At 43.4% G+C, this 26466-nt stretch overlaps 1 protein-coding gene across 1 annotated transcript; it reads left to right on the forward strand.

The window, feature by feature from the left end:
- The first annotated feature begins 1868 nt into the window (after positions 1-1868).
- Positions 1869-19616, forward strand: upk3b (uroplakin 3b). Its single transcript, XM_055657919.1, has 6 exons — positions 1869-2106; positions 7120-7278; positions 9036-9255; positions 10545-10633; positions 14297-14423; positions 17027-19616. The coding sequence occupies exons 1-6, from the start codon at positions 1884-1886 to the stop codon at positions 17136-17138; spliced, it is 930 nt and encodes a 309-aa protein (XP_055513894.1). The 5' UTR covers positions 1869-1883; the 3' UTR covers positions 17139-19616.
- The last annotated feature ends 6850 nt before the right edge of the window (positions 19617-26466 follow it).

A 26466-nucleotide genomic window follows, 5' to 3' on the forward strand; every position in this document is an offset into this window, starting at 1 on the left:
GGCTGTCTCAATGGCCAAGCAGGGTCAATGGACTGACTGGGAGAGCTTGGAAAAGAGGAAACTCAGCTGGCGTGACATCTAGGACATACCACCAGGGGCAGCGCACGATTGGCAACCCCGCCAACAGTGTTTATTTTTTTGTCTTTTAAAAATTTTTAGTGTGTGTTAAAAGTCTGTGTAAATGTTCTCCGGTTTGTTTTATGTGGGGGGAGGGGGTCAGGGTCGGGGGAAACTTTAAAAAAAGTTTCTAACCTTGCCGGAGACATGATTAATTTTGGATCGCATTCTCCGGTCACTCTGTGGCCTACCATCGATGGAGCTGGAGGCCTCCTCGGTCTGACCTTGGGTCCCACCGCGGAGGCGTGAACTTAACATTGGAGTCGATCCCTTGCCTGGAATCACTCCGACCACAGCTGACAATGGCCTGTCTTGTTTATCATCGTTACTTTTGGCATATCTTTCATTCATGTGTTTTATATCACTATATCACCGTCTATATCTCTTGTTTCCCTTCCCCCTGACTCTCAGTCTGAAGAAGGGTCTCTATCCGAAACTCACCTATTCATTTTATCCAGCGATATTGTCTGACTCCAGACATACCCCCATCCACATAAACGGGACTGAGGTGGAGCGTGTCTCCAACTACAAATTCCTCGGGGTACACATCTCAGAGGATCTGGCCTGGCCCCTCAATACCACCAAAGTGATCAAAAAGGCGCAGCAGCGCCTCTACTTTCTGGGGAGGCTTAAGAAAGCTCACCTGTCCCCCCAGATCCTGTCCAACTTCTACCGCTGTATCATCGAAAGCATCCTGACCACCTGCTTCACGGTGTGGTACAGCAGCTGCACCACAGCTGACAGGAAGGCACTGCAATGGATGGTGAAAAACGCTCAGCACATCATCGGTGCCCCGCTCCCTGCCATGGATGCCCTCCACCGCAAACGGTGTCTGAGACGGGCCGGGAAAATCATCAAGGACCCCTCACACCCTAACCATGGATTATTTGCCCTCCTCCCATCAGGGAGGCAGGCGGTACAGGAGCCTCAGGTCTCGCACAAGCAGGCTGAGGAACAGCTTTTTCAATAACACCATTACACTGCTGGACTCACAGTCCCGTCGCTAGCTATCTTTAGACTCTCCCATTTGTATACATTTATTTGCCTATGTACCAGTTTAATTCATCCACAGTCCACACATTGTTAACCAGTATTTTTTATTTCTAGTATCTTGCGCTATGACCAGATGCTAAACTGCATTTCGTTGCACCTGTACTCGTATTTGTGCAATGACAATAAAGTTGAATTGAATTTAATTGAATTATGTCTATCTAAAGTAAATCCGCTGAGATTTTTTATTCATTTAATTCTTTATTTCGACCAGAATAAAAGAATAAAAAGCAAGCGTGAAACAGCATACAAAAAAACAAAACAAGAATATTTATATAGTGTCATAAACAATATCTATAAATAAATGAAATCGTATGTGTCTGAAAAGGAGCAGGAAGAAGTCAAAGCTTATTAATTCCCACCCCTTATTCAACTGCTTATAATTATCTTATACAAATTTAGCAGCTACATGTACACCATATGTACACCAGCGTACACCAAATTATTTACATTTATACACTAATCAAATATTTACAAAGCCATACAAAAAAAAGAGAAAAAAAGACTTTGTGTCCTATTGTGCATTAACCAGCGTCTATAGTTCTATAGTAACAGTCATATAAGTGGACAAATGTCGATTACAGCAGTATGAAATGAAAGGTTTGGTCGGTGGTCATGGATGGGGCGGGACAGTGAGCTATAAATAATCCATCAAACTCTGAAAAGGTGCGCTCTTCGTGCCTGGATCTACGTAGGTGCGATTTTTGTTTTTGTTAATGGTTTTTAAACCACACCTTTTGGGAAGGAAACAGCCCACAAACTCGTTTGGCTGCAATCTGCACCGTCAAAAGAATCTGACCAAAGCGCACTGGGACAGAAAGGATTACCCGAGCCGCGGCGAGAAGAGCAGTGAGGTGTCCCGAACAGTGAACGACTCAGTGATGGAACTGTTGCCCCAGTTTGTGCTGCTCTGCGCGTTGTGTGGCGCTGGCTATGGAGGTAAATTAAAAAAAAAACTGCTTTTCTTTTTCGACTGATTCCACTTTTAGACACATTTCGCAAGTCTAACTGCTGTTAGCCAAGCTACAGATAGCCCGAGATATGTATAAAGCCGAAACACTACCCGTGTGGAATTATATTTAAAATGTATAAATAGCATAAAATATATGATGTATTCTTTATATTCTATATTTTTGTTTTGGCAAATATTATATATAACATTTATGATATATAAAAACATAATAAATGATATATAGTATTCGCCCAAACAAATATATATATATGTGGATGTGTGTACGATACATATATATATATATATATACATATACATTCTAGCTGTGAGGCCAAAACAAATATATTAATATTGTTTTGGCTGGACTGCTGGATCGTTTTTCTTACGGTGCAGTTTATTATTGCAAAGTGCGATGAAGGGTGAACACTTTTGGGGAAAATTGTGACATTTAACATATAGTTTTCACGTTTTTCTTTGAAATGGCCAGTTCTCGGTTGCAGGTGCATGGAAATGTGCGCTGGGGAGTTTCACAGATTGGAATTGCTGGATTTCGTTCACTCACTTCCCCCGTCTACGTGATATTTTTGTTATATCTGTGACAGTTTGGGATATTATCCGGCTGGCTTTCGTTGTGGTGCATCTCTCGTTACAAGTTTAATGCAATTGAAAAAAAATTCTCCTTTCTCGATGAATGTAAACGCGAGCGAGGCAAGTTGAACGAAATGGTCTCCCGAGTGAACTGGAGACAGGAGAGTGACTGTCTCTTTAAGAGTGTCTGGTTTTTCACGCTCTGGTCACAGCCCCGCTGATCCATTGATCAGTGCAAACGGACAATCAGCTTGCTCCAAAGATAGACACAGGAGAAGAAGCTCGAGCGAAAAACAAACTTCTGGATAAACTTTCTTCCCCACCCTTTCCCCCCTCCCCCTTCTACCACCCCCCCCCCCCCCCCCTCTACCCCACCAGGACCTGACCTGAAATAGACACAAAATGCTGGAGTAACTCAGCAGGGCAGGCAGCATCGCTGGAGAGAAGGAATGGGTGACGTTTCGAGTCGAGACCCTTCCTCAGACTGATGTCAGGGGAGTGGGCTAGACAGAGATAGAATGTAGGCCTAGACAGTAAGACTGGTGGGAGAACTGGGAAGGGGGAGGGGATGGCGAGGGAAAGCAAGGGCTATTTGAAGTTAGAGAAGTCAAGGTTCATACCACTGATGTGTAAACTACCCAAGCAAAATATGAGGTGCTGTTCCTTCAATTTGCGCTGGGCTTCACTCTGACAATGGAGGAGGCCCAGGACAGAAAGGTCAGATTGTGAATGGGAGGGGGGGTTGAAGTGCTGAGCCACCGGGAGATCAGGTAGGCTACGACAGACTGAGCGTGGGTGTCCAGTGAAACGATCGCCGAGCCTGCGCTTGGTCTCGCCGATGTAGAGAAGTTGACACCTGGAACAGTGGATACAGTAGATGAGGTTGGAGAGGTGCAAGTGAACCCTCTGCTTCACCTGAAAAGACTGTCGGGGTCCTTGGATGGCGTTGAAGGGGGAGGTAAAGGGACAGGTGTTGCATTTCCTACGGTTGCAGGGGAAAGTACCCGGGGAGGGGGTGATTTGGGTGGGAATGGACGAGTTGACCAGGGAGTTTCGGAGGGAATGGTCTCTGGGTGAGGGATGAGATGGGAAGATGTGGCCAGTAGTGGGATCCCATTGGAGGTGGAAACCGAAAATAGACACAAAATGCTGGAGTATCTCAGCGGGTCAGACAGCATCTCTGGAGAAAAGGAATAGGTGACGTTTCGGGTAGAGACCCATCTTCAGACTGAAGAATTTTTCTGACCCGCTAAGTTTCTCCAGCTTTTTGTGTCTATTTCTCATTGAGCAGTTGTCTTTTTTGCTTAAGGTACAGATGTAGGTGCCTTTCACAAATATAGGTTATCCCAAAGAATCACTGAAAGTATAGAAGGGCCACATAACACTAATGAGATAAGGTAGACACAAAATAACGTTTTGGGTCCCTTTTTCAGACCGAGATTGCTGCAGTCTAATATTGGTAATGCAGGTCTTTCTGTGTATGACTTCCCCACAGAGGCTTGGAAATCGGGCCAAACTTCATGGCTGAGTTACTGACGAAGCTGCTAAAGCTGACAAACAGTATGACTGTGACATGCAAAAATATTCAGGAATGTACACTGTAGGTAGCTGAAGCCTCAGCACCAATCCTTCACTATTCTACCAGAAACAAACTTCTAATCTCACAATGTCGCATTTATTACAGAACTTGTTTTTTTGTGCTAATGCTAATGTGTTGCTCCAAAACCATAAGCATTTACTTTGTGTGACAACTTCTTCCAATCCCCAGACTGGAAGTAAGGCACCACCCCATATTCTCCTTTTTGCTGTTCTGACACTTGGTTCTGATCAAATGGCTTTTAAAAATCCAAACTTATCATACTATCTTTTATTTGCTCTTCTGGTTATGTCCTCAAAATATACAACTTCCCTTTCAAAAACCATTGTGATTCTGCCTAGTCATAATGTTTAGTTTCGCTTTAGTTTAGAGATGCAGCGTGCAAACGGATCTTTCGGCCGGACGAGTCCGCACTGACCACCCATCGCCCGTACACTAGTCCTATCCTACACACTAGGGACAATTTACAGAAGCCAATTAATCTACAAACACATGTGTTCACAGGGAGAATGTACAAACCCCGTACAGACAGCACCCGTGGTCAGGATCGAACCCGGTTCTCTGGTGCTGTAAGGCATCAACTATACCGCTGCGCCACTGTGCCGCCTATAATGGATAATGTGCTCAGGTTCACTGTGGATCCATGTGTTACTGGATTCTAAACTTTCACACCTGAAAATGAAGCCCAATATGTCCTTAGTCCGCAGAACTGATGGGGAAAGATGTACTTCGCATCTGGCCCCTCAGCTTTAGGTCAAGTAATTGGTTCATCTAGTCCAGCCCCATTCACTTTTCATTAGTATTTTAAATGAATGTACATGTTTAATGTGATTTTGCAAATTTATCGCATTCTTTAAACTTTTATTATTACCTAATTTTTAAAATCATTTGCATGTTTGTCCACAGCTCCTCGGTGTCTCTCTTCATGAGAGTCATTAAGAAATAGTGAATAGATTTTTGACAGAACAAGCTCTCAGAAGGACATTAGGAAACCTTTGGGTGTGGCCTTAGTTCTGCTGCCTGGAGCCTGGAACCTTTGTAATTCAAAGATTTTATTACCCCTTGATATTAATGCAACGACCACAAAAACATAATTACATGTTCCCAGCTCACTCGCCTTTGGAGGGAAAGGCCTCGGGGGAAATTGCAGGAGGTTGTTGGAAGTTGCACAACTGCAAATGTTAAGTGCAACCATGGGGCTAATGCAGGAGGTGGATGCTCTGTGTGGGCGAGGGGCAGCATAATCGGTCCCCTATTGTTTTTTCATGCCCTGTTATTGAATGAATGTTTATTGGCCAAGTATTCACACACAAGGAATTTGCCTTGGTGCTCTGCCCTCAAGTGACAATATACAGTGACAGTTAGGAATGACACTTAAAACATTAAACATTAATAATAAAATGTTGTCGATTAAGCATGTATATTGAATAAAATACCAGAGCAAAAGGAGGTTACAGATTTTTGGTTATTGAGAAGAGCTACTACTCGTGGAAACAAAACTGTTTTTATGCCTGGCTGTGGCAGCTTTGACAGTCGCCTTCCAGAGGGAAGTGATTCATAGAGTTTGTGGCCAGGGTGAGAGGGGTCAGAGATGATCTTACCCGCTCGCTTCCTGGACCTTGTAGTGTACAGTTCATCAATGGAGGGCAGGTCGCAGTCAATAACCTTCTCAGCTGATTGGACGATTTGCTGCAGCCTCCAAATGTCGTGCTTGGTGGCTGAGCCAAACCAGACCATGAAGGAGAAGGTGAGGACAGACTCTAAGATGGCCATATAGAATTGGACCATCAATGCCTGTGGCAGATTGTGCTTCCTCAGCTGCCGCAGGAAGTACATCCTCTGTAGTGCCTTTTTGTTATAAGGCACTTGATAATGGATCCCAGCTCTTTTCCAACAAGATAACTTGTTTTTAGTTTTGTATATCTCCTTTTCTTGATTAATGGCATTACCATTGCTTCCTTCCAATCTACTGTTCCAGAATCTCTGGAACTTTGGATATCAGCAACCAAAACAAATATTATCTTCGTACTTCTTTTAGCACGTCTAAAACATAAGCTTTCTGACCTAGGAAATCTGTGAGTTTTAGACTTGTTCATTTCTCCATTACTATTTCTATAATAATATTGAATGTTTTTTACATGATTATTTTTGTTTTGTTAATCAACTAGTTTGGTTTTGCGTTTGCAAGTGTCTTCATGGTTGACCTTAGGACTACAGAGGAATTGGCACAATCAATTTCTAAAACAAATGAAGACTTGACATTGAGATTCTACCTAATGGTACTGTGGCTCAGATGGAGTTCTCTTAATGACATTGAAACATTAATTGACTTGACCTGAAATTGGCCATTTTGCTTTCAATTGAAATCACTCCAATGATATTGGCATGGTATGTTTGGGTTATGATTGGGACTGGCTCACTGACATTGAGGTTCACTCACACTATCAATCATTAATGTCAGGTAAGGAGAGGAAAACCAAGGGGATACAGAAATGGAAGTGCTGTCATATCCCCAGGTGGGAACATTGGCATGTTTAGTTTGTGGAAATGGGCAATCAAATCTCTTGTTGTTGGTCCCCTACATATGTTGCATGAAAACCCTGGTACTATAACTTTCTCAGAGACAGCAAGTGCATAGTTCAATGCAGCACTAAATGGAAATGAGTTACTTTAGTGACTTGCTTGTGAGCAAATTTTATCTTGCTTCAAATGGAGTGAGTTCAAAGATTCATTGAGAATGTTTGACCTGAAGACTATGACAGAATGCACCGGCATACTCAGTATTCATGTGGGTTGTTTTGTTTTTGAATTTCAGCAGACGAGGCCGATTTTGTTCCTGAAATATTTAAGGATAATGTCATAGGAGGAGTGAGCCAGACCACATTTGCACTTCAACAGCCACAGTGTGTGTTTGATAGATTTCAACCTGCCTGCACCCTCTGTGAAATTTGGTTGGTCGTGGATAACCCAGCAAGTGAGTATTTTGTGTTATACAGTCAAACAGGCCCTTTGGCTCAACTCGCCCATCTCAACCAAGTTGTCTAACCTAGCCAGTCCCACTTGTGTGCACCTGTCCCATATCCCTCAAAACATTCCTACCCATGCACATGACCAAATGTCTTTTAAATGTAATTAAATCCTCATCTACCACTTTATCATTGATTTGGAAATGATCATGTATGATCGCTGGTCTTACCACCTTCTGCTAAGTTGCAAGGTTTTATTGCAAAATGTATCTGTAGCAAAATGGAATGGGAAAGGTGTTTATAGGATCTGGTTAAGACTTTAATCTTTAGTCAAAGCAATTTCGAACAATCCGAAAAATTAATTTCCAACTGTTCAAATCAAGAATTAATCAAACCAATAAATTCAATATTCATCTTGTGGGCAGAGAATTACAACTATGATTGTAAATTTTTAGCTCATTTGGGAAAAACATTTGGTGCTCAAAAGGTTCAGTGTCAAAATTGACTTTGGCGCCAAGAGGGGAAATTGCATTTTTGTTCAAGAGAGCGGTATTAATATTGCCTTTAGAAAACATGTCCAACTGTAACTTTAATTCGTTTAGTTTAGTTTAGAGATACAGTACAGAAACAGGGCCTTTGTCCCCCTGAGACCGCCCGACCAGCGATACCTGATCATTAACACTATCCTACACACACTAGGGTCAGTTTACACTTATACCAAGCCGATTAGCCTACAAATCTGCACGTCTTTTGAGTGTGGGAGGAAACCGAAGATCTCGGAGAAAACCCATGTGGTCACAGGGAGGACGTACAAATTCCGTTCAGTCGGCACTGGTAGTCAGGCTCGAACCCAGGTCTCCAGAGCTGCAAACGCTGTAAGGCAGCAACTCTACCGCTGTGCCACTGTGCCACCCAAATGATAGATTTGCCGCCCTAATGATAGAACTGCACTACCGAAATAAGTCTTCGGTGCACAAATTACTCAGAATTCACAGTACCTTGCTTTCAGATTGTTTGCTTATTGTCCTTTATGGCCCTCACAAATTACTTCATCCAAAACATTATCTTCATGTCCTTTTGTCCTTCTTCCTCATATGGTCTAGAATCCTCCAAACACACCCAGACTGACCATCTCGACAAATCAATTTAACCACTCCAGTCCAGTGTAAAGAACTGCTTGCAGAATTATTTTGGGTACATTTTTGACTGCCTTATATTTTTGTGCCCCAGTTTTAGAGTCCTCTATATGTGCAAACGTTTATATTTAATCACTATCAATTCTGCTACAACTTTTTTCGAAATCTATTATATTGTCATTTAATTACCACTTTTCTAGAAAAAGAATATTTTTCTTAGTTGCAGTTTTGTGGTTTTTGTACTGCCTGCAATGCCTTTAGACATTTATTTACCATGGAGGCCAAGACTAAATCCAATAAATTGAAATGTGTGCTAAAGAAAGGTCTAACCATTTAACATAATTTGACTGCATTTCAATTCTACCACATCAGAAATGAACCCAAGTGCTAAGGTTTCGTTAGGATGGTGTTGAAGTTTTGTGAGTTTGTATCCACTATTCCTTCTGCTGTACTATTCCAACTAGACTCTGGGTAAAACTGCCAATAGTTAATGTAAATGGAAGAATTAAATAAATAGTAGTGTTACACATCATAACACATAGTTAATTTCAGTCACTCTCATTCCAGCTTGCGTCTTGAATTTATGAAGGCATGAATTGATGGACTATTTTATTCCCTCTCAAACACAGATGTTTCAACTTTTGATACCAACATGAATACCCTGACTCCCTCTGCAGCCAAGTATACAGATTTTATGTTGAATGGTTTTTATCTCACCGTTAAGACAGCGAGGAGTGATTACGCATGTCCGCAAACCATGGGCCAAGTGTACACCTTGCGAGTGGGGGATGAGGATCCTTGCACAACCCCCAACTGCAACGCACCCTTAAATGCTGGCTCGTTGGTCAGGTAAGATAAATCATCAGAGGAATATGTCAGCCAATTGTCTTTTTGCAGATCGCTGTGAAAGTCAAGGCATTTACAGTAACGGTGTGCCTAAGAAAGAGCAATTTGCTGGACAGAGGTGGTTCTCCTGTTTACAACAGAGTTCTGTTCTAGAGAACTGTCCATAACCTGAACAGCTCATGTCGGAAATGCTATTGGCACCCGACAATCTATTTAAACAAGGACGTTGGCCAACCTGGGGCAACGTTTGGTTAGGCCAGGGCGTTTTACTGAATCATTCAGACTTTGGAGCCAGATGGAATGATATTGAACTGACTTCCCACAAGGCAGAAGATGCCTGCAGCCCCATTGCTGCCAGCAAGTTCATTCTGCTGCTTTGCCAAGCGCTTGCTCATCTATACAAGCCATACGTGAGTCAGGCATTCATAACCCCGTGGTTTTCTCCGGGTGCTCTGGTTTCCTCCCACATTCCAAAAAACATAGGGTGGGTGGTTATAGGTTAATTGCCTTCTGTAAATTGTAAATTGTCCCTGGTGTGAAGGACTTTGCTAGGGTGCGGAGTGATCGTTGGCCGGACTTAGTGGGATGTAGGGTGTGTTTCTGCGCTGTATCTCCAAAGTCAAAAGTCTAATCTTGGGAAGGACCGGTAATAATATGGCCGCACAACAGTTAATCCAGAGACCTAATCAATTGATCCATCGACAATATTTAAATAAAATCTAACATTAGAAAGCAACTATCAGTGATGTTGACCAGGAAAAACTACTAGACCGGTTTATTCTTAACTTGCCTCTGGACAGATCTTGTGATGTGAGGTGCATTCCACAGAATGGTGAAGGATAAAAAAAAAAATGTTTTCCTCTTCTCTAAAGGATGTCAGTGAACTGAAACAGTGTTTACAGTAATCCTGTAGCTATGTAGAATCATGGATTTTCATTCAAGCTTCTAGCAAGGTACTCATTCAAGCTTCTCGCTTCATGCAAGCTATTCAGTTATAGGGGTCATTAATGGAGAGACAATGAACAATAGAATGTCCATAGGTACACAAAAATGCTGGAGAAACTCAGCGGGTGCAGCAGCATCTATGGAGCGAAGGAAATAGGCAACGTTTCGGGCCGAAACGTTGCCTATTTCCTTCGCTCCATAGATGCTGCTGCATCCGCTGAGTTTCTCCAGGATTTTTGTGTACCTTCGATTTTCCAGCATCTGCAGTTCCTTCTTAGACATAATAGAATGTCCATTTGTGGGGCAGAATCAATATCGACTTTTAATTTCTCTTATTTTTTTTATAGAGTGCGATATGTGATGATTAATCCACTTGCAACTACTAACAACGTTATTGCAGTAACAAAATGGTCCAACCCCATCCAACTCGAGAATGGTAAGTTAATGATGTAGAGGCTGATAATCTTTATTTAACAGTACTATCGATTGTATTGAAATGGTGGAGGGAATGAAACAGAACGAGTTAAGTAGACAGGGCTGCCAACTGAACTTGAGCGTTGACCTCATGATTTCTACTTCATGAGGCCTCTACAGATGCGTATCGTTTATCAAGGTTTTTGCTAAGCAGAGAACCCATGGGAAACTCATATGGTCTCATTATGTGGCGCAGGGGTAGGGTTCCTGCCTTCCAGCACCAGAGACCCGGGTTCAATCCTGACTACAGGTGCAGACTGTATGGAGTTTGTGCGTTCTCCCTGTGACCACGTGGGTTTTCTCCGGGTGCTCTAGTTTCCTCCCACATTCCAAAAGACGTGCAGGTTTGAAGATAAATTGGGGACTGTAATTTGTCTCTAATGTCTCGAATAAAACTAGTGTATGGGTGATCATGGTCAGCGCAGACTCGGTGGGCTGAAGGGCCTGTTTCCTTGCTGTTTCTCTAAATTAAACTAAACTAAACTAAACACAGAGACGTGCAAACTCCATGCAAACAGCACAAGTCATAGAGTAAACAAAACCGGCTCTTTGGCCCACCGTGTCCGTGTGACCTTTTTGACTTCTACATAATCCTATTTGCCTGCATTAGGACCACATCCTTCTATTCCTTGTCTATTTAAGTGTCTATCTAAATGCAGTGGTGCAAGTGTCGACACAGCTGGTAAAGCTTCCGTTTCACACCACCATAGGCCCAGGTTCCACCCTGACCTTTCGTGATGTCTGTGTGGCGTTTGCACAATCTCTCAGTTCAGAAGCAAGTTAAGAGTAAACCGGTCTAGTAGTTTTGTGGGTTCCCTCCTGGTGCTCCAGTTTCCTAAGCTCATAAGTGATAGGAGAAGAATTAGGCCCATCTAGTCTACTCCTCCATTCAATCATGGCTGATCTATCATAGACACAAAATGCTGGAGTAACTCAGCGGGACAGACAGCATCTCTGGAGTGACGATTCCTTCTCTCTAGAGATGCTGCCTGTCCCGCTGAGTTACATCCAGCATTTTGTGTCTACCTTCGATTTAAACCAGCATCTGCAGTTTTTTCCTACACATGGCTGACCTATCTCTCCTCCTAACCACATTCTCCTGCCTTCTCCCGATAACCCCTGACACCCTTACTTAATCCTCCCACATCCCAAAGACACGTGGGTTAATAGATTCATTGGCCCGTGGAAAATTGCCCCAAACGTGTAGGGAGTGGATGCAGAAGTGGGATAACATAGAACTAGCGTGAACGGATGATCGATGATTGATGGTCAGTGTGGACATGCTGTATTTAAACTAAATGGAGTGATTGCATCTGATTACATCAGCTCTTCTGACAGCACATTCAGAAATAAATCACTCTCTGTGTAAAAAAAACTTAGCCCTCAGATTCCTTTTAAAACTCCTTCCTCTCATCTTAAACCTATGCCCTCTATTGTTTTTGATACCTATACTTTGGGATAAAATATTCTGCTTATCTATATATTTGCTTTCCATAATCTTATATATTTGAATGAGGTGTTCCCTTAGCCTCCTTCGCTCCAGGGAAAATAAATCCAACCGGTCTAATCTCATCCCATAACTAAAGTCTGACAATCCAGGCAACATCCCAGTGAATCTCCTCTGCATTCAGCTTAGTTTAGAGAAATAGCATGGTAACAGGCCCTTCAACCCACTGAGTCTGCACCGACCAGCAAGCCCTCCACATTAACACTACCTTACGCACACTAGGAACAATTTTACATTTACACCAAGCCAATTAACTTACAAACCTGTACGTCGTTGGAGTGTGGGAGGAAACCAAAGATCTTGAAGACAACCCATGCAGGTCATGGGGAGAATGTACAAACTCCAGACAAGCACCCGTGGTCTAGATCGAACCCGGGTCTCTGGCGATGCAAGGCAGCAACTCTACCGCTGCTCCACTGCGCCATCCCTCTATCTCACCGTGCAGCTCCTTAAGATCAGAATCAAACTGAGTCGCTGCAGCTGTGAAGTAGCAGTACTACCTGCTGCACCCTCCTGCTGACCAAAGCATCAAAAGAAAATGACACAGACTGACACAAACTAAATCACAAGACGCAATAGTTCGGTAGTTCAATTGTTACTTTATTGTCATGCGTACCTCGATGCGGAGAAATGTTTTGTTTTGTTTTACGCACGATCCAGTAAGATGATATCTTACACAACTACAATCATACATAAGTAAAAGAGTGCAATGATTGTATTGTAAAGGAATAGTACATTACTGCTGAAGAAGTACACAAAGTGGGGCCACGTTTCCCACGTCGTCCTATTGCTTTCAGTTCAAGTTCAAGTTCGAGTGAGTTTATTGTCACGTGTCCATGATAGGACAATTAAATTCTTGCTTTGCTTCAGCACAACAGAACATAGTAGGCATTTACTACTCTTTTACTACAGGCATTAAGTTCTTCAAAATATAGGGTCTTATCTTGGCCTTAAAGGCCCATTCTACTGGCGGTTGTAACGGATCGGTGATGTACAGGTCAGCCTGGTGCAGCGATAATGCCCGTGCCTTCCATGCTGTTCCATACTGCTCCATGCTGCAGGCCCCTCCTGATCTATGTGCTCATCTGACTTCTGTGGGGCCTGCACTGGCGTTTGGTCTACAGGTTCCTCTGGCTGCTGTAAGGCCCCCAGCGGCCAATTCCACTGATACCCAGCCTGTGACCTGAGACTGAGAAAAGCTCAGTGTAAAGGAAACTAGACGTTGTCCATAGTCCTTTAACTAGGTCTTTATTTATACATTAATAACACACGTTCCAGTACTAACCACAACTGGTCTACACACGTACTGGAACCCAACAGGGAGGGAACATGCAGAGACTACAGTTATACTATAGATTGTGGGAGGGACGATATGCTAATGAGGTAGTTACATATATGGTTGCATGCATAACCATCTACACTCAGCAATCTTGCTGTCGGCGTACTTCTCTCAAGGCACATGTTTCTCAGCATGTAAACAAGCAACTGCAGATGCTGGTTTACCAAGGAAAGGCACAAAATACTGGAGTAACTCAGCGGGTCAGGTAGCATCCCTGGAGAAAATGGACAGGCGATACTTCGGGTTTGGACCCTTCTTCAGACCGATACGTCACCTATCCATATTCTCCAGGGCTGCTGCCTGACCTGCTGAGTTACTTCAGTATTTTGTGTCTTTCCTTGCTTCTAAAGCCAGTTTAGCAGCATAATCTCTTACGCTTTAGTCTGTAGAAATTCAAATGCAGGAATCTATTGATTTCCCAGGGCTGGAGCCCTCCTCTGTAATCCCACTCTCCTGAAAAATCATTTTTATATTTCCCTTTCTAAATAATGATCTCAGTGCATTTTAAGTGATTTTTATTTAGACTGTATCTCAAGAGCCAAGTGTTGAGATCCACTTAAAAAATGGCTGAAGCGACCAAAGTGTACAACGATAATCAGATGGAAACATTCAGAACAGAAGCAGAAGGGATTTGTCAGCATATGCTTCGTCATTTTTAAAAATCTACTTTGGGAAATTTCAGTTCTGTGTTTGACCGCGAAGGTAGCCGTGGGAAAGGTGGAAGTGTGGAAGCACGTTCCAAATGCTCTTCATTTATAATTTTTATTTTTTATCTCCAGCCGTCGATCCAAATATCATTGACACCTCTACACGTCGGAGTGGAGCGATGGTCGTAATAACCACAATACTCTCTATTCTGCTGTTCTTGCTGCTGGTGCTGTTTATAGTCATGCTCGCTTTGTCTTGGTAAGTTAAACCTTCATAATAGAATTAAGAATAAGCGGTAGGCCATTTAGGACAGAGATGAGGAAAAACTTTTCCACCCAGAGAGTTGTGAACCTGTGGGATTCTCTGCCACAGAACTCTGCCATTTTCTCCAGGGATGCTGCCTGACCCGCTGAGGCCAATTCGCTGGATGTTTTCAAGAGGGAGTTACATTTAGTTCTTAGGGCTAATGGAATCAAGGGATATGGAGAAAAAGCAGGAACGGGGAACTGATTTTGGATGATCAGCCATGATCATATTGAATGGCGTTGCTGGCTTGAAGAGCCGAATGGCCTACTCCTGCACCTATTTTCTATGGTTCTAACCAGACTCTTCTGAAGTGAGGCATTGAAAGCTGTAGTCAAATTCTCCAACAACTTTAGGCTGTGCACGCCATACGCAAGAAGCAGAAGAAGAAGAAGGAAGCTGCAGTCCCCTATATAATCAGGGGGTGCTTTTATGTGGATGGTAATCAGCCTGCCTTGGTTGACTACAATCCTACATCACTATTTTCCTCAAATAGAAGAGTTTTTTAATAATATCTCCAGCACAGGTGTGTGTTGCTTCTTTTGTCACCACACTCCCACCATCAACCCTTGTCGCAAATTGCTCCCTCCATTTGATAACTATAATTTTCATGAAAATTCTTTGACCCAAAACAATAACTCTCTTTCTCTCTCCACAAATCTGCCTGAGGGCCTGGGTGTTACCACCATACTTTGTTCTTGTCCCTTGTAACTTGTATCTTCCGAAGAGTCCACCTGGACTATTCTGGAAGTTGGACAATTTTTTAATACTGGGCAATCAAGCCAATTAACCTACAAACCTTGTGCGTCTTTGGAATGTGGGAGAAAACCGAAGATCTTGGAGAAAACCCACGTGGGTCACGGGAAGAACATACAAACTCTGTACAGACAGCGCATGTAGTCGGGATCGATCCCGGGTCTCCGGCACTGCATTTTGCTGTTGTAAGGCGGCAATTTTTCCGCTGCGCCACCAGGACCTTATTTCAGATCTCCAATAGAGTTTTGCTTTTGGATAATTTCTCCCTGTAAATCCTATGTTCTTGTAATTTACAAGAAAAGATTTTTCAAAGATAATTTAGAGAAACTTTCAAAGAAAATTTTAAGGCTGGGGGGAGGGAGGGAAGATTATTAGGAAGTGGAGGGGCAACCTCTTGGCACAAAGGGTGGTAAGGATATGGAACGAACTGCCGGAAGAGGAAGTTGAGGCAAGTACTGTCACGCGTTTTGGAAAGGTATATGGGTAGGATAGGTTTAGAGGGATATGGGCCAAACACAGACAGATGGGGCTAGCGTGGATGGGGTATGTTGGTCAGCATTGTCAAGTTGGGCCAAAGCGTCTGTTTCCACTCTATGACTATGGGAAATGCTACTAGTTTTGTGAAGTTCCTCTGAATTTTTTTTCTGGATTTGCTTGCCATAGTGTCCAAGTCTTCATTCTCCAGAGATTCTTGAGCAATTTCATGAATCCACAGTCATTTAGAATGAACAGTATACATAGCTGATTAGCAGCGTAGCTTCCAGCATGTTCAGTACCATTTCCTGGTTCCCAACACTGTCGAGATGCTCGTTGCTTCATATCCTTGCTGAAAAGACTGGAAACATTCAGCTGGTCGGGCAGCATCTGTGGAAAGAGAAGCAGGGTTAAAATTTCAGGTCAAAGAACATCAGAACTGAGGTCCAGAATTCATCCCTTGCAGATGGGGGTGACAAGGGAATGTGCTGTGAACCCTCTCACTGCTTCCACTCAAGGGAAATTACAAAAGTATTCCTGGCTTCGTATCGTAGTGTGTGGATATCAAGAGAAATCATAGCTGAGACTTTTGTTGCCAAAGTGGTCATTCAGTCGCAGTGTTTGAAGAGTAATTGCAATCTGGGACTTTGGTGACAATGCCACAAATTAGATGAATGGGCAGCACAGTGGGCAGCACAGTGACACAGCGGTAGTTGGTCAGGGCTTGCTGGGCCTCACTGTATCTCTAAGCTAAAATAAAATAAACAAAACTAAACTAGTCTCATTCATTTTTCTCAGATGATCGTTTCAAACTTGATTCAAAGGATCGCGTGTACTCTCTAGAATTTAGAAGATTGAGAGGGGATCTTATAGAAACTTACACAATTCTTAAGGGGTTGGACAGGCTAGATGCAGGAAGATTGTTCCCGATGTTGGGGAAGTCCAGGACAAGGGGTCACAGCTTTATAAGGGGGAAATCCTTTAAAACCGAGATGAGAAGAACTTTTTTCACACAGAGAGTGGTGAATCTCTGGAACTCTCTGCCACAGAGGCTAGTTGAGGCCAGTTCATTGGCTATATTTAAGAGGGAGTTAGATGTGGCCCTTGTGGCTAAGGGGATCAGGGGGTATGGAGAGAAGGCAGGTACGGGATACTGAGTTGGATGATCAGCCATGATCATATTGAATGGCGGTGCAGGCTCGAAGGGCCGAATGGCCTACTCCTGCACCTAATTTCTATGTTTCTATGTGTATTAACCGAAATCACATAATTCACATCGTGTGTGCTGACAGAAATTGACTTGCGTGCATTTTTTTTTCTTATTACAGTTGTAATAAAACAGGTAGCTACCCTGGTCCGCTGAGCTCAATGGGCTCTCTCCGCGTGTACAACACTCACAGCTTGAAAACTCCGCAAAACCAGTACAAGCAGCAATTGTAAGGTAATGTGAGCGACTACACATCCATGAATCCCGCAGCAGCCTTCTCCTGCGAACCTCCTCCATCATCTGACTTCACAGCGAAATATCCCAAAGCACTCAGTGGAGTTTGTGTTTGGAACAATGAAGTGTACTTATGCTGACGATCCAGACATGTAGTGCGGATAATTCCATGTTCATTTTTTCTCCCTTTTAGACACCACAGGTCTCCTTTCTGAATGTAAAAAAAATGCATGCATAGTGACAGAAATGTTTTTATACTTGTTATTGTGAAATGATTGTTTTGAGCTCCTCTCAGCTGTTCACCCCATCGCTCCCTGACATTTTGGCCATTGACACCAAGGGGAAACTATTCGATCATTGTCTTAGCATTCAAATGAATCCCCATATTGTACCCAACTGTTTAGAAGACTTTGACTGATGCTTTTGACTGATCCAACATTTTTTCACAGAGCACTATAGCTGCTGTTCAATTTTTGGCCTTATCTGCATGCTCTGCTTTTCATTATCCAAAGAGTTGGCGAGTAGGCCTTGGCCTGAAAAGGGGTCTCGACTCGAAACGTCACGCATTCCTTCTCTCCGGAGATGCTGCCTGCCCCGCTGAATTGCTCCAGCATTTTGTGTCTATCTTCGGTGTAAACCAGCATCTGCAGTTCCTTCCTACACATGAGTACGCCAATATGTTGCTCGTTAATCTGAGCGTAAGGCTTTCACTTCTTTCAGCAGTGTCGTCTGCCTCATTGTGACAAGGAAAGGGTTCAGTTTGATTGGGTTTTCCTTGAACAATTGTGCTCGCAGCATTCCGTGCATAAAACTTTGACTCTCCTTTTGCTGCCCATTCTCTCCCAACTTTATTAAATGTTTTCTAAACAGTTACAGTGCCCCTTCACTATCAGACTTTTTTGTAACAGTTGAGCTCAATAGGCACCTCAGTCAGTCTCTTCCTGTAGCTTCCCAATGCATCTGATGATGGTGTCCCTACTGAAATGGGAGCTCAGAAGTCTCTGGTGCACATTGCTCCCACAAGCACACACAGCTCTGTGCTAAAGTGGAAAATTGACCATATGCCTAAACTTCTGAATTGGAGATTTTTGAACATTTTAATTTTATTTTTTGCACTCCAAACAAGGCACTGCTAGATAAAGAAGTGATTTAAGACTGAATGGACATTGTGGAGTTTTGTTTGAAGAGCATTAGGTTGGGAAGAAGGCCAGAGTGAAACGTGTGTCAGGAGAGTACTGTTTCTCAGTTCAGAGCATCGCCCTTGGTGTCTGATGTCAATAAACCCGTGAATGGTGCTGTGAAGTGACATGGAGCGTGAACTCCCAAAGGTGTATGTTTCTAGCATGAGCATATTATTAGTGTGATAGCATCTCTATCTGAACCTTTACAGTTAGACCTTGATGCAGGTTGATGCCTTCCGAAATTCTCAGCACAATTACGATTGAATTTTCCAAAGTGTTCTAAATATGAAACACCCAGCAACCTGAGTTCCCGAAAACACTTTATTGTACGTGTGTGTGACATATGCAGGGAAGTCAGTCTCTGCTGCTGCTGACATGTGAGTGCTCAGTTCTTCCTTGAGACGTCTGCAATTTTAACACACACCTATGTAGGGTGGCACGGTGGCGCAGCGGTAGAGTCGCTACCTTACAGTGCTTGAATCACCAGAGACCCAGGTTCGATCCCTACTACAGGTGGTGTCAGTCCAGGGACGTACAGATTTGTAGATTAATTAGCTTGGTATAAATGTAATTTGTCCCTAGTGTGAGAGAAAACAAGAGCTCCATGTCGAAGGGTCTGTTTCCGTGCTGTAACTCTAAACTAAAACTAAACTCTCAGGTAAGCTTGCACAATACATCACCAATGGAAGATATTAGTCAGATATGTGGTAGGTTGATGCATCAAGTAATTTTATAAAACAACGTTTCTTCAACATAATATGTTATGGAATACTTGTTTATATTGTACTTCTTCTTGTCCGTTCTGAATGCTGTGGGGATTATTATATATGTAAAATGTAAACTTATTCCTACTATAAATAATAAAAGGACATTAAAATTATTGGTGTGTGTTAACTTTTAACTATAACGAAGAAGATGATAGGAAATATTCTGCACTGTCTTTGGCAATTGTAAATCTGCTCATCATTTTACATTTTTGTAATAATTTGCATGATTTAAGGGAGTGGAATTGAGAAATTATTTGTACCACAACCGTACAATCCCCTGGGGTCCTTTTTCCATTCTCATTGTTCGGGTAATGTTGAAATAACCCAGATGAACCGGTTGGACATATTGCTGGGGCAGTCATCATTTGGCCTTTTATCATCAACCACTCCCATCTGACTCATGATCCACCTGCTAATCAACCCAATTGCAACAGAATAATTGCTTTGTTATATAACTACATAATTTTGAATGTCAGCCTACCAACCATGTTCCTTGTACACTTAATTGAATAAAGGAATTCAAACAGTACTGTTTGGACGGAGTTTGTACGTTCTCCCGGTGACCTACGTGGGTTTTTGTCCTGGAGCTCTTGTTTTCTCTCACACTAAACACATACAGGTTTGGTAATTGGCTTGGTAAAATTGTAAATTGTCCCAAATGTGTGTGGGATAGTGTTAGTTTGCGGGGAGCGCTGGTCGGAGCGCACACAGTGGGTCAGAACGCACAGAGTGGACCGAAGGGCCTGTTTCTGCACTCTATCTCCAAACTAAAATCTGTAAACAAAGACATGAATTTTGTGCAATGGTGATACAAGAGAATATTCCAGAGTTCCTGGACTCTGTATAATCCTGGAGGATTGGCAGAGACAAGGGTGCGACAATCTTTTGACTTTCAGATTGCTGCTGGCAGGCAGCCAAGGATTCCTGATTTATCTTTAATGAGAGAAACCATTTATATGTACTTTTAAATTAGGAACTAAAATCAGGAATGTTCACTTCCACGAAATCAGCAGGTAATCACCAAAGGCAAAAAAGATGAGAGGTGTAACAAGAATTCATCAAAAGAATATAACTACAATGCGGTGTGTAAAATGATAAAAGACAAATACAGAGAAACTTGTTCCGAAGATCGACACAAAATGCTGGAGTAATGCCCCTGCCCCACTTAGGAAACCTGAACAGATAACTCTGGAGACTTTGAGCCCCACCCAAGGTTTCCGTGCAGTTCCCGGAGGTTGCAGGTGGTTGCCGGAGGTTGCAGGTAGTGGAAGCAGGTAGGGAGACTGACAAAAACCTCCGGGAACTGCACTGAAACCTTGGGTGGGGCGAAAGTCTCCAGAGGTTTCCGTTCAGGTTTCCTAAGTGGGACAGGGGCATAACTCAGCGGGGCAGGCAACATCTCTGGAGAGAAGGAATGGGCGACGTTTCGGATCGAGACCCTTCTTCAGACCAAGACAAAATTATTGATAGACACTAAAGCTGGAGTAACTCCACGGGTCAGACAGCATCTCTGGAGCGAAGGAATAGATGATCTTTTGGGTCGAGACCCTTCTTCAGACTTGTACCTCTGTGGAATCAAGAGGCTAGAGAGTCAAGAGTGTTTAATTTTCTTATGAACCGACAATGGAACAATGAACTCTCGTCTCATGATTAGTTTTATTATCCTTGGCTTGACCTAAAAGAAAATAATGTTTACCTTTACTCTAACTAGCTATGCCTTGTAGAATAAACCCCATCTACAGTGCCCTCCATAATGTTTAGGACAAAGACCCATCATTTATTTATTTGCCAATGTACTCTACAATTTGAGATTTGTAATCGAAAAAATCACATGTGATTAGAGTGCACATTGTCAGATTTTATTTAAAGGTGTTTTTATACATTTTGGTTTCACCATGTAGAAATTACAGCTGTGCTTATACATAGTCCCCCTATTTCAGGGCACCATAATGTTTGGAACACATGGCTTTACCGATGTTTGTAATTGCTCAGGTGTGTTTAAATGCCTCTTTAATGCAGGTATAAGAGAGCTCTCAGCACCTAGTCTTTCCTCCAGTCTTTCCAACACCTTTGGAAACTTTTATTGCTGTTTATCAACATGAGGACCAAAGTTGTGCCAATTAAAGTCAAACAAGCCATTATGAGACTGAGGAACAAGAATAAAACTGTTAGAGACATCAGCCAAAGAGAGAGAGAGAGCACTGGTGAGCTTACTAATCACAAAGGGACTCCACAGCTGATGACAGGAGAATTCTCTCTATAATAAGGAAATATCCCGAAACACCTGTCCGACATATCAGAAACACTCTTCAGGAGTCAGGTGTGGATTTGTTAAAGTGCAATGTGCACTCTAATCACATGTGATTTTTTCGATTACAAATCTCAGATTGTAGAGTACATTGGCAAATAAATAAATGATGGGTCTTTGTTAAAGACCACTGTCCGCAGAAGACTTCATGAACAGAAATACAGAGGCTACACTGCAAGATGCAAACCACTGGTTAGCCGCAAAAATAGGATGCCCAGGTTACAGTTTGCCAAGATGTACTTAAAAGAGCCACCACAGTTCTGGAAAAAGGTTTTGTGGACAGATGAGACAAAGATTAACTTATATCAGAGCGATGGCAAGAGCAAAGTATGGAGGTGAGAAGGAACTGCCCAAGATCCAAAGCATACCACCTCATCTGTGTCAGAGTCAGAGTCAGAGTCAATTTATTTGTCATTTGGACCCCTGGAGGTCCAAACGAAATGCCGTTTCTGCAGCCATACAATACACACAAATAGACCCCAGACACAACATAATTACATTTAACATAAACATCCATCACATAACTGTGATGGAGGCCAAATAAACTTATCTCTCCACTGCACTCTCCCCCCCCCCGATGTCAGAGTCAAAGTCATAGCCCCCGGCTGGCGATGGCGATTGTCCCGCGGCCATTAAAGCCACGCCGGGTGGTGCGAGGTCGCACACCGGGTCTTGGTGTTAGAGCCCCCGGCGTGCGCTCGCAGAGTCCGCGGCCATTCCAGCCGCGCGGGACAGCGGTGCTAGGCCCCGCTCCAGGAGCTCTTCGACCCCGCAACTCGGGCGGGAGAAGTCGCCGCCGCAGAAGCCCCGAAAAGCGGTCTCCCTCCAGGGAGCCGTGGGCTCCCGGCGCCGTCATCCACAGACCTGTAGAGAGCCTCCGAAAAAAGCAGCAGCAGCAGCAAGCAGCTCAGCAGCAGCCAGCGCTCCTCCACCGCTCCGGACCCGGCCAGCTCCGCGACAGCAACGGTGAGTCGGCACCTGAGTCCCCGGTCTCTTCCTGTTGGAGGCCGCTCCTCGTTGCGGCCTCAACGACGACTGAGACCCGACGAGAAAAGGTCGGGTCTCCAGAGCAGGGAGAGATTCAAAAAGTTCCCCCCCCCCCCTCCCACCCCACCCCGACACACACACCCCAACATAAAATAACAAACACTACATAAAAACACAGACAAAAATAATAAAAACGCGGACAGGCTGCAGAGGCCGCTGCTGGCCAGAGCCGCGCCGCCTACCGGTGAAACACAGTGGTGGGGGTGATATGACCTGGGCATGTATGGCTGCTGAAGGTACTGGCTCACTTATCTTCATTGATGGTACAACTGCTGATAGTAGTAGCGTAATGAATTCTGAAGTGTATAGATACATCCTATCTGCTCAAGTTTAAACAAATGCCTCAAAACTCACTGGCCGGCGGTTCATTCTACAGCAAGACAACGATCCCAAACATACTGCTAAATAACAAAGGAGTTTTTCAAAGCTAAAAAATGTCAATTCTTGAGTGGCCAAGGCAATCACTCGATCTGAACCCAATTGAGCATGCCTTTTATATGCTGAAGAGAAAATTGAAGGGAAATAGCCCCCTAAACAAGCATAAGCTAAAGATGGCTGCAATACAGGCCTGGCAGAGCATTACCAGAGAAGACACCCAGCAACTGGTGATGTCCATGAATCGCCGATTTCAAGCAGCCATTGCATGCAAAGGATAGGCAACAAAATACTATAATGTATAAAAATGGCCTTTATCAAAATCTGACAAATTGCACTTTAACCACAGGTGAGTTTTTCTATTACAAATCTCAAATTGTGGAGCACAAAAGCAAATAAATAAATGATGGGTCTTTGTCCCAAACATTATGGAGGGCACTGTAAATCTATCAATTGCCTCTCCTAACATGACCTTCAAGTAACCTTCACTCTGTTGGCCTCTTTATCCTTAAACAGATATTGAAATAATTCCTTTGTAGGTGTAGAGGGTCGGGCTCTTGGTAGTGGTGGTCAGAGGTGAGTAAGTTGGATAACCCTTTAACCAAAGCATACAACATCGATCTCCAAATATTACTATAATGGAGTCTCCAGAACTCCTGTGATGCATAATGAACTGCATTTACGTCTCCCTTTTTGATCTCCTGAGAGTCAACCCCAAGCACCACAATTACAAAATGTCCAAGTAATATTTTCCCTTCAAACTGCACCATTTGTTCAATTGTTAGTGTCACTCGAATGGTGCAGGTGGTTGTATTTCTATACTGGTGCCAAGGCTATTGATGAAACAGAACAATGTTGGACCATGATTTGCTGGTCTTCAACTAGTGAATACAGATTGCATTCGCTCTAAGCAGGCAATAGTGAGGGAGTGACACAAAAATCATAATTCATCTTTGGAATCGAGGCATATCCGCAATGACTTTGCACTTCTTCTGATGTAGAGAAATGTTTCCACTCAGTATTTGCTGTCTTACTCTGTAAACGATAAGCTTTCTGGTTTCCAGGTTCTTTGGCAATGGTTCTACTTGAGTATTGGGCTTATGTTTTTCGTCAACCAGAGTGTACATCCTGTTTGTGGCAAACTCCTATCAGGCAAAAGGACTAGAAGTGTGAAAACGCACACCTCCAGATTCAGGGACAGTTTCTTCCCAGCTGTTATCAGGCAACTGAATCATTCTACCACAACCAGGGAGCAGTACTGTCTACCTCACTGGTGAGCCTTCATGAAGAAGGTTCAGGAACCTGAAGACTACAATGACCAGGTTCAGGAATAGCTACTTCCCCACAGCCACCAAACCTGGCTCGGCCAAAACTCTGAACATTAATAACCCATTATCTGTTATTTGCACTTTATCAGTTTATTTATTCATGTGTTTTGTAGTCAATGCCTACTATGTTCTGTTGTGCTGAAGCAAAGCAAGAATTTCATTGTCCTATCAGGGACACATGACAATAAACCCACTTGACTTGACTTGCCTCAGACTTTCCTTGATTGGACTTTCCTATCATGTATCTTATACACTGTAAGTGACTCGATTGTAATCTCAATAACTCACTCACTCACTGAGCATCTTATCAACACGTCATTCTGAGATTTCCAGTGCATGGAGTAACCGATTATTGGCTGTGCTCTCATTCTAACTGGCAAGCCTTTCCCTGCCTGACCAACCTACATCAATATGATTTAATCCATGTCTGTTTCTTAGTTCACAGGCAAGCGTATTGTTAGTGCCCGACTGGTGTGTGTACTGTTAGATAACGGCTATCAGACACTGTACAGCGGGTCATTAGGCTGCTCAATTAGAAATAAAAATAATAACGTTACTTCATCAGTAAATATAATCAGACCTTCATCCCGACAGAATAATCCATCAAATGAACTGTGGTGTGTCATCGTTCTCTCCAGCGGGAAATAGATCACGGTGCTTGTTTTCAATGATAACATTGTGGTATAAATCCAACTGGCCTGTTGGTTAATGCAATCAATTCATCAAATCAAATTGGCTGAATGGGAGCCACCTGCTGCATTCTCCAGTGAGATAGGAGGCAGGTGAGTGCTGACTTCAGGGACACATGTAAAGAATGTGACTCAATATCCAACCAGCATACTGAATTTGTATTGTATTCAATTTATTGTCATTGTCTCAATTAGAGACAATGAAATGAATTTCCCTTACAGGCTGTATCATAAAAATAAATAAATAATAAATAATAAAACATAATAAAAATAAAATTGAATTAAAAAAAAGCACAAACACAGAAGGTCCACGACACAACATAACATAAATGGCACCAAGGTGAGGAAGGCACCATAGTCCAGCCAGCCTCCCCTCCGTTCTTCCCAGATGTTCATCCGTGATCGGGGCCTTCCGAGCACCCGCAGTCGCCGCCCTGGGTGGCCCGATGCCCAGGCCCTCACGCCGGGCCGATGGAACACCGACGCCGATCCCCGACGGTGAACATCCTCCTCCTCAGCGGCCCGGACCTCCAGATCAGCCGCCTCCCGCAGCTCCCGAGTCCGCAGCTCCCGAGTCCGCAGGCCGAGCCGGGCAGAGTTGCAGGACTCCGCGCTGTCCATCAGCGCCGCCCGCGTGGCCTAACTTGTGTTGCATCCGTGTATTTTTAGCTTGACCACCAAAGTTTGTTAGAAGTACAATAATGGATCTATCACAACAACAGTTTTGCATTGTCGAAACGTCAAAGACCAGAGGACATGGCGTTTAAGTGAAAGGTGGAAATGTTAAAGGGTGGCTCAACGATAGAGTTGTTGCTTCACAGCGCCAGAGACCCGGGTTCGATCACAACTATGGGTGCTCTCTGTATGGAGTTTGTACGTTCTCCCCGTGATCTGCATGGATTTTCTCTGAGTTCTCTGGTTTCCTCCCACACTCCCAAGACATACAGATTTGTAGGTTAATTGGCTCAGGTAAAATTGTAAATTGTCCCTCGTGTGTGGACTCGGTGGGTCGATGTGGCCTGTTTCTGTTCTGTATCTCTAAAGTCTGAAAAATGTGCAGGGCAAGTTTTTGTCAGAGTGTGTTAGGAGCCTGGAACACTGACAGTGGTGGCGGTGGAAGCAGGTACAATAGTGACTTAAGCGGCTTTTTAAATAGGTGCATGAATGTGCAAGGAATCCATAGCTCCTGAAAGTGGCAACACAAGTAGATAAAGTGGTAAAGAAGATGTAAGGTATGCTTGCCTTCATTGGTTGGGGCATAATGTATAAGAGTCAGGACTTTATGTTGCAGCTTTATAGGACTTTGATTAGGCTGCATTAGGAGTATTACGTGTAATCTTAGTCACCCCTTTACAGAAAGGACATGGAGGCTTTTGAGAGGATGCAGCAGAGGTTCACCAGAAAACTACCTGCATTAGAGTATGTTAGCCATAAGGAGAGATTGGATAAACTAGGATTGTTCTCTCTGGAATGTTGGAAGTTGAGGGGGGACCTGAGAGAAGTATTTTAAATTATGAGTCGTAGATAAGATAGACGGTCAGAACTTGTTCCTAAGGTGGAAATGTCAAAGACGAGCGGGCACAGCTTCATGAGAGGAGGAAAGTTTAAAGGAGGCATGCAGGGCAAGTTATT

This window comes from Leucoraja erinacea, chromosome 28 (genome assembly GCF_028641065.1).
Source record: "Leucoraja erinacea ecotype New England chromosome 28, Leri_hhj_1, whole genome shotgun sequence".
NCBI lineage: Eukaryota > Metazoa > Chordata > Chondrichthyes > Rajiformes > Rajidae > Leucoraja > Leucoraja erinaceus.